Source organism: Podarcis raffonei, chromosome 13, assembly GCF_027172205.1.
Source record: "Podarcis raffonei isolate rPodRaf1 chromosome 13, rPodRaf1.pri, whole genome shotgun sequence".
NCBI classification, from domain to species: Eukaryota; Metazoa; Chordata; class Lepidosauria; order Squamata; family Lacertidae; genus Podarcis; species Podarcis raffonei.
Genome location: NC_070614.1, coordinates 49,289,037 through 49,310,234, shown reverse-complemented (window position 1 = coordinate 49,310,234; position 21,198 = coordinate 49,289,037). Strand labels below are relative to the sequence as shown.

At 47.8% G+C, this 21,198-nt stretch overlaps 1 protein-coding gene across 1 annotated transcript; it reads left to right on the top strand.

Moving 5' to 3' along the window:
* Positions 1-1,760: 1,760 nt before the first annotated feature.
* On the top strand, positions 1,761-20,827 carry SLC22A17 (solute carrier family 22 member 17). Its single transcript, XM_053362913.1, has 10 exons — positions 1,761-2,003; positions 3,680-4,019; positions 5,283-5,386; positions 9,637-9,791; positions 11,784-11,949; positions 13,111-13,244; positions 13,817-13,922; positions 15,264-15,487; positions 17,835-17,946; positions 19,800-20,827. The coding sequence occupies exons 2-10, from the start codon at positions 3,690-3,692 to the stop codon at positions 20,113-20,115; spliced, it is 1,647 nt and encodes a 548-aa protein (XP_053218888.1). The 5' UTR covers positions 1,761-2,003; positions 3,680-3,689; the 3' UTR covers positions 20,116-20,827.
* The last annotated feature ends 371 nt before the right edge of the window (positions 20,828-21,198 follow it).

Sequence of the window (21,198 nt, the reverse complement as noted above, 5' to 3'; positions counted from 1 at the left end):
ATTTTCTAGGTTTGATCATAATAAAAATGGGTGAAAAAACAAACACCCATGTTGTGTTGCTTCCTTCCACATCCTGATTGGTTTCCCTCTCCCCTCCCCGCAAATCTCCCCCGACAACTCCGGCGTGCTTTGATTACATTTCTGATTATTGATAGCTGCTGTTCAGGAAATATAACTTGCAGATTTAAAATATAAGCAACGAAAAACGATAAAGCAGCTGTTAAAAGCAGACACCCCCCCCCCACAAAAAACAACACGGCGAAATAGCCATAAACTAGGGGGAGACAGCAATCCGTTTTTCAAAGGCAAACTGGGAATGAATGTAAGAGTTTTACAAGAAAAGGCTCTGCGTGATCTAGATGTGGTCTAATAAAAGTTGACCACCTGGCAGGACGTGTAGGTCCAAGGTCATTAAATGCGAAAATGAATTTCAAAGCTGTAAAATTGAAAACTGGGTGGTATTCAGCTAAGTTTAATTCAGCATATACCCACTGAAATATGGCTTAAATTTGGTCTATTCGTTTTGACAGGGCTGCTCTGAGTAAAGTTTAGTGGAGTGCCACCCTGTAAAATTTTGAAAAACCTCAATTATATTTCTATTTCTGCCTCCTGCAATTCCCGTTCTTGACGCCCTTGCCCCAGGTCCATGCTTTAGTCATGGGGTCTAGAAGACTTGTGCCTATAAACAGTTAAGAAGCGAAGGAACGTGAACACTGATCTTGTTTATTAGCCTAGAATGACTGGTGAGGTGCGGAAGCGAGAGTTTGCCCAAGGCCAGCGAGAGGCAAAAACTGCACTGCAAAATTAAGCAAGAGAATCTCTCCGCCCTTTCAATGGAGTCTTGAATTCATGAGATTTTCAATGTGGTGTTGCATTTATTTTTCACCAAATACATTTTAATTAGTTATTTCATTTATGTCCCTTTCTCCGAGGAACTTGGGGCAGTGCCCACGCCACAACAACCTTGCGAGGTAGATTAGGCTAAGAAAAGGGCTCAGTGGCTGAGCATCTGCTTAGCCTGCCTAGGGTTCAATCCCCGGTGTGTCCAGTTAGGTTTGAGATAATAATAATAATAATAATAATAATAATAATAATAATAATAATGTATTCTAAAAGTTTGGTCGTTGTTGTTCTCTTTGACATCTGGTGGGAGTGAGTTCCACAGGGCGGGCGCCACTACCGAGAAGGCCCTCTACCTGGTTCCCTGTAACCTCGCTTCTCGCAGTGAGGGAACCAGCAGAAGGCCCTCGGTGCTGGACCTCAGTGTCCGGGCAGAACGATGGGGGTGGAGACGCTCCTTCAGATATACTGGACCGAGGCCATTTAGGGCTTTAAAGGTCAGCACCAACACTTTGAATTGTGCTCGGAAACATCCTGGGATCCACCGCCAGCCAGTGTGGACAATTCTGAGTTAGACAGACCCGCAGTGCACCTTCCTGAGAGGTCGCCCTGGGAGCCTTAGTGGCCAAAAAGCCATTTGAACCCAGATTTAGCCCAGCACTCTAACCACTGCGCCACACTGCCTTGGCAAGGCCAAGCATTTCCAGGAGAGCCCTTTGACCCAACGACCTGCGCCGGGTTGGCCAGCGGAACCTGAGCTGAGCTAGACCCCAAAAAGAGATTCTGGAGCAGACGGGTTGCGAATAATCCGGATTCGCTAGTGCGCCAAGAGGCGCGTGACGCCTTTGGAGAGGGAGAGGAGCGCCGGTGGCGGCGGCGGCGCCGCGGATCGCGCTCTCGCCCTTGGCCGGTCTCCCTGCCCGGCTGGAGGCTGCGGGGCGGAGCGGGCTGTGCCGGGGGACGCGGCCGTGTGAGGCGGAGGCAGCCTCGCTCCGCCCCGGCCTGCGTCGCCCCCTTGCGCGATCCCAGCCTCCGGAGGCGCACGGAGCCCGATCTCGGGGCGCAGCGTCCCCCCGGCCGCCTCCGCCGCCGCTCCAGCCCCCTTCTTCGCCCATGGGGACCCTCCCGGAGCGCGGCCACCCGCCCTCGCCCCGCGCCTGGTGGTGAGTCTGGGCACCCGGGGCGCCCGTCTTTGTCTCCCTTTCTCTCCTTCCATCTCTCCCTCTTTGCGCGCCCCCCTCTCCATCCCTCCTCCGGCCTCATCCATCCATCCTCCCTTCGCTCTTTTCTCCCCCAAGTCTTCTCCTCCCCCCCCCAAATGTCTCGCTCTCCCTCTTCCTATTTTTTCTTTCTCTCCGCCTCCCTGGGACCCGGAATGCGGAAACAGGAGGCCTGCCTCGCCTCTCCACGCCATGGGACACCCCCCTCCTCCCTCTCCCGGCTCCCTCCATCGCCCACACCCCCTTCTCCCCTTATGGACCCTCCCCACCCTTCAAACACACGCAGTTATTATAAGTTTCCCTCCCTGCAGCGAAAACGGCCCCACCCACCCGATTTTTTGCTTACCTCCACCTCTGCCCCCTGTATTTGCATTTCTATCCCCACCTTTTTCTCAAGGGGGTAGGCTTTATGGTGCTCCCCACGCCACCCCACTCCTTTCAAGTAGGTTTGGCTAAGAGGCGGGTGACTGGGCTCAAGGTCACGCCTTTGTGGCCAGGTGGGGATTCGAACCCAGGTCTCTCACCTGGGTCCTAGTCCGAGGACACTCTAGCCACTACGCGACACCACCGTGCCTGCCCCCCTCCCGCTTCATTCAACCTAGTTCACCCTAGACAGGGATTGAATTGGGGGCGTTCTGCATTCAAGGCAGATGCTTTACCCCTGAGCAAGATAAGTGTGGACACCTTCTTCTCCTCTGCCCCACAGTCCAGCCCCCTTTTGTGTCCTTTCCAGGCCCTCCCTATTCCTGCCACCTGCCCTTCTCCCTCCTTCCCTTCCGTTCCCCCTAATTAATTCATCCCACCTTTTACGCTTCTGCTCGTTTGGGGAATTGCAGGATGAAACCCGAGCGGCTGGCCGCTTTATTGTTGACCTCAATGGCCTTGTATTGTATTTAGTTAACTATTACATTTAAGGGGGTGAGGGAGACTTCAAGGAGGTCAGAGCTATGTTCACAGTTCATTCCTCTCTCGTCCGTCCTCTCAACAACCCTGAGAGGTAGGCTGGGCAGAAAGCATGAGACTTGCCCACGTTCACGCGGGGAACTTCATGGCTGATTTCAACCCAGGTCTTCCTGGCCATAGTCTGACAACTGGGGTTGAAGTTTGGGGACCCCTGTTCCCGCCTGAAGTGTCCTTGGTGCAGAGAGACGTTGCTGAGCGTTAACGATTTTTTCATGGTAGCGGGATAGGCTAGATGACCCCTGAGGGTCCCTTAAAGGTAAAGGGACCCCTGACCATTAGGTCCAGTCGTGACCGACTCTGGGGTTGTGGCTCTCATCTCGCTTTATTGGCTGAGGGAGCCGGCGTACAGCTTCCGGGTCATGTGGCCAGCATGACTAAGCCGCTTCTGGCGAACCAGAGCAGCGCACGGAAACGCCATTTACCTTCCCGCCGGAGTGGTACCTATTTATCTACTTGAACTTTGACGTGCTTTCGAACTGCTAGGTTGGCAGGAGCAGGGACCGAGCAACGGAAGCTCACCCCGTCGCGGGGATTCGAACCTCCGACCTTCTGATCGGCAAGTCCTAGGCTCTGTGGTTTAACCCACAGCGCCACCCGCGTCCCTTGGGTCCCTTACAACTGCACAATTCTATGATCTGTTCTTTCTCTCACTGCAGACGCTGCCCCATGGATACCAGCCCCCCGACTCCGGACCCCGGGGGCCCGCGGAGGGACTTTGCGGCTTCTGACCAAGGACCCCCCTCTTTTGAGGGGCTTCTGGGGCGGCTGGGGGCTGGGGGGCGAAGGCAGCGCCTCCTCCTGGCCCTGACCTGCCTGCCATGCCTCCTCCTGGGGCTCGGAGCCGGTTCGGACGCCCTCTTCACTCTGACGCCTCCGCGCCACTGCCGGGATCCCAACAGCACCCGGTTCCCGGACAACGCAACCTGCTGGGACCCCCGCTGCCACAGCTGGGAATACGGGGGCCTCCCGGCCCTCGCCAACAATCCCGTGACCGAGGTGAGAGCCCCAAATCCCCTCTCGACTTTGCCACCCAGGTCCATTTCCTGGCCCCCCACCCTCGCCGTACCCAGGAGAGGCAGAAGGGTGCAGTGGTTCTTGTGCTAGACCAAGGAGACCCGAGTTCGAATCCCCTGGAAGTTAGCCAAGTGTGTTCTTGGGCCAGGCTACATTACATGGTGGTTGTGTCTATAAAATGGACGGAGTGGGAAAAACCAGTTATGCCTGTTCTTAGCTCTTTAAAGGAGGCAGACACAAACAGACACACATATATATAGTGCCAGAAACTTTCTTACAGAACATGTTCCTTCACTCCTACACAAAGCAGTTAATTGGAGCCAATCCCCAAACTGGCTTTCAATGCTGGGCTCAACCTGAATCACATGAAATAATAATAATAATAATAATAATAATAATAATAATAATAATAATGGGGAGATTGCATCTGAGCCGTGGCGACAGGAGTGCTCCTGAGCATGGTATGGGGTATATTCTCCTTTTTCCCGTCCCGCTGGATAGTCACTGCCAGATCCTGAAACCAGGATCGGGGAACATGGGGGTCACACTTGTAGGTCACACTTGCCTCATCCTCCCTTCCAGCTCTTTGACGTTTGCTGCCGCAAGAATGCATCCATTCAGGGCTAATTTGACCCCGGATTCTAGGATCTCAAATTTAGATCCTTGTTCATTTGGGGGTTATTGGTAACTTTTGCAACCCGTTTTTACATGCGAGCCAAAATGCGTTGCAACTCTCTCAACTCAGAGCTGCAAATTTAAGCAAATAAGAGAAGCACTTGGTAAAAAATCTATACCACTGATAAAGATTATGGCATATTAAAAACTGAGAAATGTGCATATTAATAAATATATTGGTTCTGATGGCACAAGGTTAGACCTTTCCCATCAGCTGATTATAGAAACAAACCACTCTTTGGGACGGGGAGAACCTGGATTTGTTTTTTTTGTGGGGGGTCACGGAATCAGAGAGTTAGAAGGGACCCCGAGGGCAATCTAGTCCAACCCCCTGCAATGGAGGAATCTAACATGGGGCTTGAAACCACAACCCTAAGAGTCTCTTGCTGTACTGGCTGGTGGTCCTTTTTATTTTTATTTTAGTTACAGTTATGGGCCTCAAAAGCTGCAAGTGACCTGGGCCTCTCTGGACCTCTGAGAGGGGCTGAATCCACCCACCCATATTTCTGTGCTCCTATAAACGTCATGTTCTCCATTGTTCCGCTGCTTTTAATCTCTTTTTCTCCTCAGTGGTCCCTGGACTGTTTCCGTGGATGGATTGTTCCCTTGGAGCAGCTCTGTTTCCTCCTGGGTTTTGCTGCAGGAGCGCTGCTACTGGGACACCTGGCAGACAGGTAAGCCAGAGGGTGAGGCAGTGGGCCTGTTGATGGGGCAGCTGGCAGGGGAAGCCATTTGTCATGAAGACGATGATGGCATTCGCTCCCACAAGATCCATAAGGAAAGCCTGCCAGATCGGGCCAGTCGAGCACATCTATTCCAGCTTCTATCCTACATGACCAGTGCCAGATTTACATACAGTGGTACCTCAGGTTAAGTACTTAATTCGTTCCAGAGGTCCGTACTTAACCTGAAACTGTTCTTAACCTGAAGCACCACTTTAGCTAATGGGGCCTCCTGCTGCCGCCACGCTGCCAGAGCATGATTTCTGTTCTCATCCTGAAGCAAAGTTCTTAACCCAAGGTTACTATTTCTGGGTTAATGGAGTCCGTAACCTGAAGCGAATGTAACCTGAGGTACCACTCTAAGCTAAACAAGCTATAGCTTAGGGCCCCACTCTTTTGGGGGCCCCAAAAAAATTAAAGGGAGAAGAAACTGGATCTACATTTCCAAAATATAAGATAAAAAACAAATAAAACAAAACGTACAGCAACAGTGTTTTGTGTTGTGTAGGCTCCTATGATGTAAGTCATTGGCCCCGCCTGCTAGCCTGCTCCCTAAAATATCACTGGTTTGTGTTGCATTTCGATGCCAAAGGAAGGATTGGACCCTGGCTAATAAAATACACACAAGGCTTGGCCAGCAAGACTCTGGGAGGAAGTGTGAATAATAATCCTGCCACACCCCGGCCCAGTTCCCTTTTATTAACAAAAGAACTCTTAACACAGCGTTTGTAAGAACCAATCAGATTTCCTCTGAATATTTCAAAAAATCCCCCACGTGGGACAAAGTCAGATCAGAGAAATCCTTTTAACTACAAAGAAACTAATTCCTACTTGAGCATGCATACATGGTTAAGCTAAATAAACAGGAACCAAGGATGAATGTATTTAGTACCCCCGGAGGTCATAAAGACACATTTACCATCTCCGTGTAAACTCTGTTCCTGGCTCTTAAGATCTATCTAAAGATTAACAAAACTTAACAAAAGCTACATCAAAGCTACCTTCTATCTTTATGGCCTGGTGAAGCAACTGGTCTGTGTTTTAAAATGCTTATACGTGCCTGTCAGGTGTAGAGAAAGAAAATGGCAGAGGTGCAGAGGCTTATGGGATTCGATCAGAAATCGTGTCAAATGACGCAAGCCCAGTCAAAGCAATGCTTTCATCGCTGACACAGTGGCATGCTGCATTTTTCATAATTCCTCATAGCAATCCCACCTGACCCCACATCTTTGCTCCTTTCTATATATAGGGTGCCTACATTCTGCATGGACTGGTTGCATGGCAACATGGGCAAATGGCTTGAGATACCTATGAGGTCCATCAATTACCATATAGCATATATTCAACACAAAAACCAGCGACAATTCATTGCTGACAAAGGACAACTGGACATATAAAGGGCCCCATTACCTTCAGTAGCTGAGGGCCTCATCAGACCTAAATCCGGCCCTGTACATGACCATGTCCAGCGCTCTTTGAAAGCCATTCCAGTTGGTGACGTCACTTCCTCTTGTGGGAGTGAGTTCCACAGTTTAACTCGGCGCTGTGAGAAGCAGCACACTTTTTTTTTGCCTCCTGAATCTCCCAACATTCCTCTCATGGCCACCAGCTCGGGTGGCTTCAAAAGAGGATCTGACAGGTGAATGGAGGCTATAGGGCTATTGTCGGTTACTAGCGACGATAGTTATGTTCCCTCTCCCTTGTTGGAGGTAGCCTGTCTCTGAGTGCCAGTTTTTGGGAGCCACAAATGCGGAGAGAGCGCTGCTATACTCAAGTCCTGCTTTGGGAATGGGGAAAATAAATATAGGATACCCTTCAGTGCTGGTGGTGCTGTGGGTTAAACCACAGAGCCTAGGACTTGCCGATCAGAAGGTCGGCGGTTCGAATCCCCGCAAGAGGGTGAGCTCCCGTTGCTCGGTCCCTGCTCCTGCCAACCTAGCAGTTCGAAAGCACGTCAAAGCGCAAGTAGATAAATAGGTACCGCTCCGGTGGGAAGGTAAATGGCTTTTCCGTGCGCTGCTCTGGTTTGCCAGAAGCGGCTTAGTCATGCTGGCCACATGACCTGGAAGCTGTATGCCGGCTCCCTCGGCCAATAAAGTGAGATGAGCACCGCAACCCCAGAGTCGGCCACGGCTGGACCTAATACCTTTACCTTTACCTTTACCCTTCAGTCAATGGACTGACGATAGGACATCACTGGTAATTTATGAATGCAGCCGCAGACTCCGTATGGATAAATACAATAACATCTGGAATGAGTTTATGCAAAATGTGGTATGCTATTCACATTTACATAAGCACTAAGACAATAACACTATACCAATTTATACAAGAATGTCTGGGAATATTGTATATTGATTATACAATATATTATATATTGATTATATTTTATATATGGATATATATGAAAAATTAAGTTTTCTGTTTTACAATTTAAAAGACTCATTTAAACATCCTTAAAATATCAATTACTTCCATTCTCCTCTTTCCATGGTTCATTTTGCAAATCTTAAATCCCTGCATATTTTACATAAACTAAACCATTCGGTATGCCATTATTACAGCCATCAAAACTTACTTACACTGTTGAATTTATCTTAATGCTGCTAATGTTTTCAAGTGGACACAATTTCTCCCCGTATATTCAATAAACATTTTCCAATCTCCTCTAAACGTATGTTCTTCTTGTTCTCTTATTCTGTATGTTAGCTTCGCAAGCTGCGCATATTCCGTCAGCTTAAGTTGCCATTCTTCTTTAGTTGGGACACCCCTTGTTTTCCATTTGAGGGCTAACAAAACACAGTCCGCAGTTGTGGCATACATAAAGAACCTTTTCTCATTCATTCATTCATTCATTGCATATTTTCCTTTTGTATGTATCTTTGTGCTTGTTGATTTTCTCCGTCTCACTTTTCCTTCCCTTCCGCCCCCCCAGTATCTCTTTATTTCTTTTAACTGAAATCACCTTAATAAATTACAAATATTTTTAAAAAATCTGCTTTGGGGCTTCTCCTTGGGACGTCTGGTGAGAATAGGATGCTGGATTAGAGATGGAAACCCCCTTTTGGCCTGCAATCCAGCAGCCAGCCTCTTCTTAATGGTTGCTGCTGGCATCCTTCTGTCTCAATGGAGTGCGCCTCCGGGGGTGAAGGTCAGACTGTTGCGTTTGAAGCCCCAGAGTGACCCCCCTCCCGGGCCCAAGGCTGAGCAGTGGATGTCCTGGGCTCCCCAGACGACAAGACCCCCATCTCGGTCTTCCTGGTGTGGCGCAAGGAAAAGCAGAGCGAGACTTTTGGCGCCATTTTGGCTGCAGAAGTTGCCGGAAAGAGGCGTACCAGGCGCCATGCAACCCCCTTAGGGACTCCGCTCAGGATTTCATTTTTTTCCATTTCATTTCACTTCCAATTTATACCCCGCCTTTCTGTATTACTCTGCACAAGGTGGTTTGCGAGTTGAAGAAACAACAAAATAAGACAGCAAAAAATCACACCTGTAACAACAATCTGATCCGGTTCATAAAAAGCCGTAATAAAAACATAACTTTAAAATGAATGACTTAAACAAAACAAAGCAATATTCAGTAATCCATTCAAATATAGGAAAAAGTGAAATTAAATATCAGCAAGTAATAATTGAACAGTTTACAGTGAAGACCCAGAATACAAAAATTACTAAACTACAATCAATAAAAATAACGGCAAGTCACAATGCATGAAATACAGTCGTACCTTGGATCCTGAACGCCTCGTGAGTCGAACGTTTTGGCTCCCAAATGCTGCAAACTGTTCCAGTTTGCGAATGTTCAGCTTTTGACTGCAGGAGCTTCTTACAGCCAATCAGAAGCCGCACTTTGGTTTTCGAACATTTTGGTAGTCAAATAGACTTCCGGAACGGCTTCCGTTCGGCTTCCGAGGTATGACTGTACCACAAAACATACAAAACAATTTAAAAGGATCAAACTGAGAAACGAGGACACACAACTTACAATTAAAAAGTAAACAAATCCCCGAACCTTGATGAAAATAATAATTAAAAAATCCCTGAGCCTGGATTTGCATAGGGTTCACTGCTTAGCTGCTTCTTCAAGAAAGTCACAAAGCTGACCTTTTTATCCAGACCTTTGTGGAGGAGCTTGGGCTACGAAGGGGGGAGAGGAGAATCGGCAGAGCAACCTCTCACCCTCTTTGTCTTTGCATCCGCAGCGTGGGGCGGCGTGGGACCCTCCTCCTGGCCCTGGCCCTGGGTTGCCCTGCGGGCGTCTTGGCTGCCTTTGCCGCCTCGCCCTCCGTCTTCATGTTGGGCCGTTGCCTCTGGGGGGCGATGCTGGGGGGCATGCAGCTCTCCCTCTACCTTAGCCGTGAGTATCCTCTCGTACGTTGCACAAGCAAATCCATCGCTTGGGAGGGTTCCTTAATCAAGACCTTGGTGCACCTAGCTCAGTGGTTCTCCAGATGAGTGTTGCGGCCCCCTGGGAGGGGGTGAGTTTCACTAGGGGGGTGCGAAGAGGCAAGGGGCAGTGGGTGTAAATGACCATCTGACTTGACAGGCTGCCGGCGCTGAATCCAGCTTTCTTTTGTTGCATTAATTAAAACGAATCGGTTTTGTTGCATTCATTCAATAGTTTTAATTGGGGTTTGAATGAAGGTGCAATGGATTGTTGGGATGCGGGTGGCGCTGTCGTCTAAACCACTGAGCGTCTTGGGCTTGCTGATCGGAAGGTCGGCAGTTCGAATCCCCGCGACGGAGTAAGCTCCCGTTGCTCTGTCCCAGCTCCTGCCAACCTAGCAGTTCGAAAGCACACCAGTGCAAGTAGATAAATAGGTACTGCTGCAGCGGGAAGGTAAACGGCATTTCTGTGCGCTCTGGTTTCCATCACGGTCCTCCATGTGCCAGTAGCAGTTTAGTCCTGCTGGCCACATGACCTGGAAAGCTGTCTGTGGATAAACACCGGCTTCCTCAGCCTGAAAGCGAGATGAGCGCCACAACCCCATAGTCGCCTTTGGCTGGACTTAACCGTCCAGGGGTCCTTTACCTTTTTTTTAACCTAAAGGTGCAATGGATTGTTGCTGTTTTGCGTTATTATATTCCTTAGTGGATTGTGCAAACTGCGGTTTATCGTGCATTTTTACAGAGTAGGCACTGGAGATGAGTTGATGGAACCAAAGGGGCAATGGCGAGAAAATGACCTTACCTATCAGACTGGTAAATGCTCTCCTGAATTTCAGACAGGGCTCTCTTATAGTCCTACCCAGAGATGACTGCAGGGATTTGAATCTGGGGTCTCCTGCGTCCAAAGCAGACACTTTAACCCTGAGCTACGGCCTTTCAGGAGTTTGACTCTTAAATATTAACTCTGTGAGATACGGTCGTACCTTGGAAGTTGAACGGAATCCATTCCGGAAGTCCGTTTGACTTCCACAACATTCGGAAACCCAAGCGCAGCTTCTGATTGGCTGCAGGAAGCTCCTGCAGCCAATCGGAAGCCCCGTCAGACGTTTGGGTTCCGAAAACCATTCAAAAACCGGAACACTCACTTCCGGGTTTTGATTGTTCAGGAGCCAAGGCGTTTGAGATCCAAGACTGTACTTAGTTTTGCTCTTTTACTTAGCTTTAGGACCGTGGTTCCCAACAATTTGATTTTTAAGGGGGGAAATTTGAGAATGAGTTATTAACAGTTCATGGCCATTTAGGCTTCCTCCGCGTGAATAGGAGTTCACTTTTAGAATAATAAGAATTATATGTCATGGGGGGGCGCATCAGGATTTTAGAGATGTTTAGGTGGAGCATACTAGGGACGTGGGTGGCGGTGTGGTCTAAACTACAGAGCTTAGGGCTTGCCGATCAGAAGGTCGGCGGTTCGAATCCCCGCGACGGGGTGAGCTCCCGTTGCTCGGTCCCTGATCTTGCCCACCTAGCAGTTCGAAAGCACCTCAAAGTGCAAGTAGATAAATAGGTACCACTCCAGCGGGAAGGTAAACGGTGTTTCCGTGCGCTGCTCTGGTTCGCCAGAAGCTGCTTAGGCATGCTGGCCACAGGACCCGGAAGCTGTACGCCTGCTCCCTCGGCCAGTAAAGCGAGATGAGCGCCGCAACCCCAGAGTCATCCGCGACTGGACCTAATAGTCAGGGGTCCCTTTACCTTTACCTAGGTGGGGCATGGCCAAAAAAAGGTTGGCCACCACTGCTTTAGGGAGTTTCGTTGATGTTTTCGTCTGGCATTTTCATTGTTTTCCATGTCAGCCGCCACTCTGTTACCCCTGGAAAATATTTAATTGCAGCTTAAAAATTTGCCCCCCGTCCTTTTCGCCTGGCCATGCCTTGACTCGCCCACTGCCTCTCTTTCTTTCCAGGCTTGGAGCTGTGCTGTCCCCCCCAGCGGCTGCCCGTGACCATGGCGGCAGACCTCCTCATGGTGGGGGGGCACTTCCTTCTTCTGGGGCTGGCACTGGCGTGCGGAGGTTGGAGGGTCTTGCAGGGCGTCATGGCGGCTGGGCTGGGCCTCTGCCTCCTCTATGGGTAAGTTGTGGCCGCGTCACCGAAACCTCTCGGCAAAACCAGGCAGAAGGCCTTTTTAATAATATTTTTATTAGTTTTCAATTACAATAATGCAATAATAGCCTCATTATAAGAAAGGGATATTAGCTCCGCCCAAGGCATGAAGGAGAACAGCAACAACCAGGAAAAGGTAAACATAATATTTTACAAGGACAAAAAAGAAACATCACGGACAGGCTATAGTTTGAACGCTTCACCTGTAGATTTATAAATTATTTAATGCGTCAATACAAATGGAAGTCATTAATATTGCTGTTGTTGTATAAGGGATTGCTATTTTGCCTGGAGCGTAATTGAAATTCATAAGATTTGGGGATGCAGAAATATAGTAAATCATCAAACCATCAATTCCAACATGTGGGGGCCACCTAAATTACATAATTTGGCATCTGAATGATTGGTATTAGTAATTGTATTATAATTTGGCGTTGTTATAATGAGCCTGAAAGCCTTTTTGCTAGTTGCACCCAGCACGGGAAACTACCACCCGGTACAATTTCAAGTGTTGGTGCTGACCTTCAAAGCCGTAAACGGCCTCAAAGGCCCAGTAGACCTGAAGAAGCGTCTCCACCCCCATCATTCAGCCTGGCCACTGAGGTCCAGTGCTTAGGTCATTCTGGCGGTTCCTTCACTGCGAGAATTAAAGTTACAGGGAACCAGGCAGAGGGCCTTCTTGGTGGTGGTGCCCACCCTATGGAACACCCTCCCACCAGAGGTCAAGGAAATAAACAACTATCTGACTTTTAGAAGGCATCTGAAGGCAGCTCTGTTTAGGGAAGTTTTTAATGTTTGATATTTTATCGTGTTTTTAATATTCTGTTGGGAGCCGCCCAGAGTGGCTTGGGAAACCCAGCTAAATGGGAGGGGTATAAATAAGTTGTTGTTGTTGTTGTTTTCTGCAGTCTTCAGATGAGGATTAGACCATGCAAAAAATGAATATAAAATTTTAGCTGCCGTCCATTTTCAGCTTTGTATTCTTGTTATTAAAAAAGTGTGCCTAGACATTCCGTTGTTGCGCCCATAACCTAGGTTTAAGGTGCCATTTAGCTCCTAGCTTTCATACCTCAGTTTCTAACGCTGCCTGATATCCCTGATTTCCCCCCCTGCCCTGATCCTGCTTAGGTGCCCTGGATTGTACCCAGACTCACCCCGGTGGCTCTTGGCCACTCGACGGACAGCCCAAGCCAAGGAGATTCTGATAGCCCTGGCTCAGGGCAGTGGCAGCCAGGAGTCGGAGGCTCAGGAGGCGCTGGAAGGTGAGTCTCAAGAAGAGCATGTTGAGAGGGCTTTGATCCAAAGATTTTACAGAGGGCATGCCAATTTCTGCTTGAAGAACTGGGCTCTAGGTGAAGCGGGAAGCCTCTGCCCTCCTTTCCACCTGCCCCTTTAAAATATATATAGAAATATATACATATCTCTCAAAGCTTTATTGAGGCGGACAATAGCCAGCATTAAGAAAGCAAAGGGATTTTTTTTTTAAGGAAATGAAACACATTATTCAGATACATATTATAGGGCAGAGCAACATAAATGAAAGTCGCAAGAGATTATATAGGCAGCAAGAAAATTAGAATTTATAGGCCTGTCACAAACTCCAAAGAGGGAGGCTGCAAAATGTCTGGGGTCAATTCCCGGTGAGTTTTGAGAGATGCCTTTTGATGGTCCGGCAGATTTAATAAATGGGGCCCAGTGAAGACTTTGCATAGATTTCAGTAAAAGGAGCAATACAGGAGGAGAGCCGTGTGACTGTAGCTTCTCCTCGTGGGTGGAATGCCCTCCTTTTCAACTTCTTTATTTTGTGTGTTTTCCCCCAAATCTGCTTCTGAAGAACTTGATAATGCCTGCCACCTCCCTGCTGCAGCCCAGATTTCGTTCCGGGCCGTGCTGTCCTGCAGAAACATCTGGAAGAATGTTCTCATCCTCGGTTTCACCACGTAAGTCCACCTATCTTTCTCCTGAACCAGAAAGTCTTGGCATCAGTGGTGGTCAGGGAGGTATATACGGGGATCACAGAGCACCAGGTGCCTTTTAACATAGGGATCCACTCTTTTAGAACTTTTAATCCGCCATCACACCATTCAAGGATCTGGAATGCATATAACCAATCCAGTGGTCCTAATACCTTTCCTTTTTATAACATACAATTTCATCTCAACTTCCCTTGAGAGAAACTATGAGATTTATGCACTACCATTTACAACTTTATCAAAGCTGAGTGGATCACTGTTTGGTTGCTCTTTTTAAAATATTTTTAAAGGTATTCGTCAGTTTCCCCTGTTATTTTCTCCCAACTCTACGTCTCCATGATTTTTATATTTAAAAAACTCCTGCTGCTTTAATTTTTGTTCTTCTGTTTTCTTTTTGTTTTCCATTGGGGTGCTTTTGGTTTGGATGCATATTCTTCCCGCAAGCTGCTTTCAATATTATTAATATTAATATTATTTATTATTTGTACCCTGCCCATCTGGCTGGGTTTCCCCAGCCACTCTAGGTGGCTACCAACAGGATATTAAAAACACAGTAAGACATCAAACATTTAAAACTTCCCTAAACAGGGCTGCCTTCAGATGTCTTCTAAAAGTCAGATAGTTGTTTATTTCCTTGACATCTGATGGGAAGGCATTCTACAGGACAAGCGCCACTACCGAGAAGGCCCTCTGCCTGGTTCCCTGTAACCTCACTTCTTGCAGGGAGGGAACCGCCAGAAGGCCCTCAGAGCTGGACCCCAGTGTCTGGGCTGAACAATGGGGGTAGAGACGCTCCTTCAAGTATACTGGGCCTTTGAGGCCGTTTAGGGCTTTAAAGGTCAGCACCAACACCTTGAATTGTGCTCGGAAACGTACTGGGAGCCAATGTAGGTTTTTCAGGACTGGTGTTATATGGTCTTGGCGGCCACTCCCAGTCACCAGTCTGACTGCCGCATTCTGAATTAGTTGTAGTTTCCGGGTCACCTTTCATTCCCTCCAATCCCCCCCAAATTGGATATACAGTGGTACCTCGGGTTACATACGCTTCAGGTTACAGACTCCGCTAACCCAGAAATATTACCTTGAGTTAAGAACTTTGCTTCAGGATGAGAACAGAAATCGTGCTCTGGCGGTGTGGCAACAGCAGGAGGCCCCATTAGCTAAAGTGGTGCTTCAGGTTAAGAACAGTTTCAGGTTAGGAACGGACCTCTGGAACGAATTAAGTACTTAACCCGAGGTACCACTGTAAAAAACTAAAAACTAAACTGCATTGTTGTTGTTGTTGTTTTCTGCATGGCACCTCTCCAGATTCATCGCCCACGCCATCTGCCACTGTTACCTGCTGGCCTGGGAATCCCTGGAGGATCCACAGGCTAACTTCTACCTCTGCTACCTGCTGTCATCCGGCAGTGCGGGCCTCGCCTGCCTCTTCCTGTGCCTGAGTGTGGACCGTTACGGACGCCGCGGGATTCTCCTCCTCACCACCACGCTGGCTGGCATCGCTTCGCTGATCCTGCTGGGCCTGGGAGAGTGTAAGTCGCTTCGAGTTACTTTTCCTTTTTTAAAAAAAAAAGCTGCTAATGAGTTTCATTTGCAATCATGGTGACAGCCAACATGAGGATGTGTGTCGCCGGCCTCCTCTGCCCTTCCAAAAAGATGCACTAGGCAGATTGCAGGGACATGACTGCAGATCGAGGACTCGGTAGGCTGATAACAACCAGTCTCTTTTCCCCATCAAATGTAGATGGGGAAACTGACCCAAAAGTCCAGGGGTAGCATTATTACCAATTTACGATGGGGTGGAAGGTTTGCAGGCTAAGAAGGACTTGCTCACAAATTTATTGACCGCTGCATGAGTTATTATAGCTAGGAAGTGGAAGGGGCAAGAAGAATATAAAATGGAAGCATGGGATAAAGAGGTGTGGGATATAGCTATGAATGATAAATTAACGTGTGCCATTAAGGTAAGGCAGGAGAAATATGCAGGAGAAATTATTCTGAGGAGATATGGAGGGTGCCTGTAGAATAAAACGGAAAGGGGTTGAAATTTTGAGAGGTTGGATAGTTGGAATGGTCTCGGTGGTGGGGTGCACATTTTTGTTCCTACTTATTCATGACTATTACTTTGTCAAAATAAAATAAAGTATCTTAAAAAAAAATGTAGATGGAGAGGTTGCTGCTGGGCAAAAACAGCCCCTCAAATTAGTAAGATGAAATCCAGCAAAGTGAAGCTCGATCCATAGAAGTCAGAGGTACAGTCAGTATGCAATTCTGTAATTAGAGAGGCAGTGTTCAGTCAGTTGCAATCTAGAATGGGTCGCACCCCTTTGAAATATCACAAGTTGCAATGAGGAGATACTGCTTGATCTACGCCTCACTCTCAGTGTCTTCTATGCATGTGGTAATTTTTTAGCCTCTTGTGAATGAATTTAAACGTGCATTTCCTTTAGTCATGTTTCTTTTGACATGTTTAAGATAACGATGCTGTTGTTGTTGTTAACTTAGCTGTGTTATATGTGCATTCTGTAGTTGACCTCATTTGCAATGTTTCCTTTTGAAACCTATAAAAGATATTATCTTCTCTTAAGTATGTTGTGGGATGGACACGGGTGGCGCTGTGGGTTAAACCACAGAGCCTAGAGCTTGCCGATCAGAAGGTCGGCGGTTCGAATCCCCGCGACGGGGTGAGCTCCCGTTGCTCGGTCCCTGCTCCTGCCAACCTGACAATTTGAAAGCACGTCAAAGTGTAAGTAGATAAATAGGTACCGCTCCGGCGGGAAGGTAAACGGTGTTTCCGTGCGCTGCTCTGGTTCACCAGAAGCGGCTTAGTCATGCTAGCCACATGACCTAGAAGCTGTACGCCGGCTGTCTCCGCCAATAAAGCGAGATGAGCACCGCAACCCTAGAGTCGGCCACGACAGGACCTAATGGTCAGGGGTCCCTTTACCTTTAACTATGTTGCTTTGAATGTATACTTGACTTTCTTCAGTTGTGTTTTATTCTGTATCGTTTTGTTTGATGTTTTAATGTAGGTTGTAAACCGCTTCAAGGTTTTTTCCTTAAAAATATAAAGCAGTTTAGAAATGAAATTAAGAAGAGCAACAACATATAATGCCCTGTTGAGTCACACCTGTGCTCCGTCTCATACAGGGCTAATTAGTCTCATGTCTTTACACATAATTTCTATATTTCAAAGGATACATTTTTCTTGTTTTAATTTGCATATTATTATTATTCATTATTGTTATTGTTTGTTGGTAGGTTATGTATTTTTGTGTTTTCACATTTTGAACCACCATAAGAATGATGATCATACAGTGGTACCTCGGGTTAAGTACTTAATTCATTCCAGAGGTCTGTTCTTAACCTGAAACCGTTCTTAACCTGAAGCACCACTTTAGGTAATGGGGTCTCCCGCTGCTGCCGCACTGCCGGAGCACAATTTCTGTTCTCATCCTGAAGCAAAGTTCTTAACCCGAGGTACTATTTCTGGGTTAGCGGGGTCTGTAACCTGAAGCGTATGTAACCCAAGGTACCACTGTAATTGGTTAGTTGCTTTATCTTGCCCAGGGCAAAAAGCAACTTACAAACAGACAGACAGACAGACAGACAGACAGAAGACCCCACGTAGATATATTAAAACCAAGAGGATAAAGAAAAACATTAAGAACATCCCACCCGCTTCGAAAAGACCACAGATAGTTAAAGGCCAAAAGTATTATTATATACTTTTGATATATTATATAGAGGTATAAGTGAACAGATAAGCTTCTTCTGCTTTGAGTGGAAAAATATTAGGAGCCACTTCTGTTGGTTGAGACCTCTCTTAGTGTCCCCTTTTCACCCTGTTTCTGCCCTTTCCCTCCCTCCTCGTTGCAGATCTCAACGATGCTGCGCGGAGAACCTTCTCCATCCTTGGCCTCTTCTCCTCCCACGCAGCTGGATCCCTCAGCATCTTCTTCGCCTCCGAGGTCATCCCCACCGTGATCAGGTGAGGTGGAGAGAGCGAGAGGCCTCTCTCAGGCCCTTAACAAACTACGGCTCCCAAAATTCTTTGGGGGAAAGAAGCTGTACCATCATGTAAGGTTGTGGACAGGGAGTTGTGAAACTGTAAGAAGGTGGCCCTATTTTATAGGTTATATCTCCTTCGGTACTTTGCAGTCCACCCTTCTTTCGCCAACTGCTTGTTCTCTTTCATGTTTCTAGCCCTCATTCTGTGGCCATTTTGTTGCTCTCCTTATTTCGCTTCCCCAGCAGCTGCAGGTGAGGAAGTGCCGTAGCTCAGTAGTGTCTAATGCAGGCGTGGCCAAACTTGGCCCTCCAGCTGCTTTGGGACTACAACTCCCATCATCCCTAGCTAACAGGACCAGTGGTGAGGGATGATGGGAATTGTAGTCCCAAAACAGCTGGAGGGCCAAGTTTGGCCGTGCCTGGTCTGATGCCTGCTTTGAAAGGTTCCAGGTTCAGTTCCTCACATCTGAAGGTAGGGCTGGGAATCCTAGATGGACCAGCAGTATATTCCTGTGTCTCTATAAATTTGTGCAGCATTGCCACACATGCACAGAATTTGGTACTCAATCAATCAAATCTTTATTACAGTCGTAGACCAGCATAAGTAGGGTGGAGCGCAATCATTTAGAATCTATAAAACGTTTTGGAAAGCTAAAAGTATTAAAACAGAAGGTATAGTTAAAGAACTATAGAAATCAAAAAGAAACTAAAAGAATTTGGTACTGGTATCAGGACAGAGTTCTAATTCATGAAAACCATGCTGTCCTTTTTAAAAAAAAAAGTTTCTAGTCCCTGGAAAACGAGGGAGGTCCGAACTAAAGAAGAGTGGCAGCTTAAGCTGACAGACTATGCATAGCTTGGAGACTTAACATATAGAATAAGAGAACAAGAAGAACATATGTTTAAAGAAGATTGGAAAATGTTTATTGACTATATGGGGGCAAATTGTACAATTGAAAACCTTGGCAGCATTAAGATATATTCAACTGTGTGAGTAAGTTTTGACGGATGTAATAATGGAATACTGAATGGTATAGTTTTTGTAAAATAGGCAGGGATTTATGATACGCAAAATGAACCATGGAAAGAGAAGAAGGGAAGTTCGCTGATATTTTAAGGATGTTTAAATGAGAATTCTAAATTGTAAAACAGAAAATTTAATAAAAATTATGTGTATATAAAATAAAGTAAGTTTCTAGTCCTTAAGACTGGGAACATCGGCAAACCTTGCTGAACTCTCTAAAATGCTGAGAGCGAGGAAGGCAGGCGAATGGCAGGAGCTGAGGTGTATTTAGCAGTCGGAATTCATCTTTCAGTGCCCTGCATAACGTTTTGCGACTAACCCAAGTCAAATGTCATGCAGAGCCCTTTGAAACTCCATAAGCCACAAGAATTTTCATTTCCACCTCATGCTTGTTTACTCCCCTTCCTCTGGAGGTTTTTAAGCAGAGGTTGGACGGCCGTCCAACATGGCGGCTTTAGTTCAGATTCCTGCATTTCAGGGGGTTGGTATGGATGACCCTTGGGGCCCATTCCAAGCCTACAATTCTATATTCTCTTTCGTTCCATTTACGGCACCCTTGGGAAAAGGACCCCCCTTCTGCTCACAGCTCTTTCTCTAGCCTTCGCCGTCCACCTGTTTGGGAGAACTTTTGTTAGATAACGCAGGAACAAGGATTAACAACATCCGCAGAGCCCTTCCTCCCGCTGGTTCAGCCTTGTCCTTGAGGCACGCTGAGCTCCGCGACCTTGGCGATAACGTCCCTATGGCAACTGGTTTCAGGTTCACGTCACCAAGGCCCTCTCTCTCTCTCTCTTTTTCTCCCTCCACAGGGGCAAGGGCCTGGGCCTGATCCTGGCCGTGGCGTCCCTGGGCGGCCTGAGCGCCCCTCTGCTGCGGCTGCGAGAGCAGCACGGCTCTTTCCTGGAGCACATCGTCCTGGCCTCCCTCAACATCCTGGCTCTCCTCTGCCTGATGCTGTTGCCCGAGAGCAAGCGGAAGGGGCTGCCTGAGGGCCTTCGCGACGGGGAACTCTACCGGAGGCCTTCGCTGCTACGCCGGGCCGGAGGAGGAGAGAGCCGGGACTCGGAAGGAGCCACCCGGCGGGACGACGTGCCTCTGCTGTCCACGCCGAACCCGGCCAGCTGATGCAGCCTCTGCCGCCGCCGTACACACGCCCTGGCTGGATCTGGACCTCCTGTGCCCGCTGCCTGGTTTGGGACTTCACTGAGGCCTCGCAAGGGCAGAAGAAGACATTGCCAAGCGGCCTCCACATTTTCCGGTTTCGTTCTGCGGCCTAGCATGAGAAGCAGCAGCCGTAGAGCTGCCCTTTCCTCCGTGTCGCAGGGTGGGTGGAGGGTAAACCATTAGCAGCGCTGATCATTTATCTTTTTTCCTTTCTTTCGTTTATAAGCCTACGAACTGGCTCGCCCCTGCTCCTCGCACACACGCAGTTCAGTTGGCGATTCGGTGTGGCTCACCGGACAAGGCCCGGCCCAAGACCACACACACACCCCCTGACCATGCAGGCTTTCGTGGTTGGGACGGCAAACCCTCACAAAACCAGACCGCTCTGTGTGCAATAATAATAAGCTCCTAGGTACAGTATTTCCAGAAAGCCAGGTCCTTTCTCCGAGTTCCCTGCCCCGAAACAGCAGCTGTCTGCCTTGATCCCTCATCTTGGCCGCTTCTGCAAATGGAAATTGACAGGTGAAGCTGTGTCCAAATTGGAGAATGGGGGACCAGGGAAAGCTACCCAGCGTGGCTGAGGAAACCCAGCCAGATGGGCAGGGTACAAATAATAAATTATTATTATTATTTCCCTGCCAGATTTCTGGCAGTCAGGTGTTAAAAGGCCCAGGAGCCCTGGCAGAAATAATAGGGTGTCAGATTTAGAGAGGTGTTTCCTCACCTCTTGTCTGTTTTTATAGTTTTTTCCTTAAAATGCTTGTCTGGAAAAAACACCCATACAGTATTGGATATTTAACCATCTTGGGGGTATAACTTGCCCCAAGATACTGAACTGTAGAGGATTCATTCGGATCAGATTGTTTCTGTTCCCATTTCACAGATTTAGGAAACTGAGGCCAAGATGGAACGTTTACAGGCCAGTTTCAAAGTCAGGGTCAGAGCTTTCAACCTATGCACTACATTCAGTCATCGTTTTGATAGCACATCTCCGTGTACAAAGGGCTTTGAATGTCACTCTTGCCAGAGTTGACTTAACCCCAA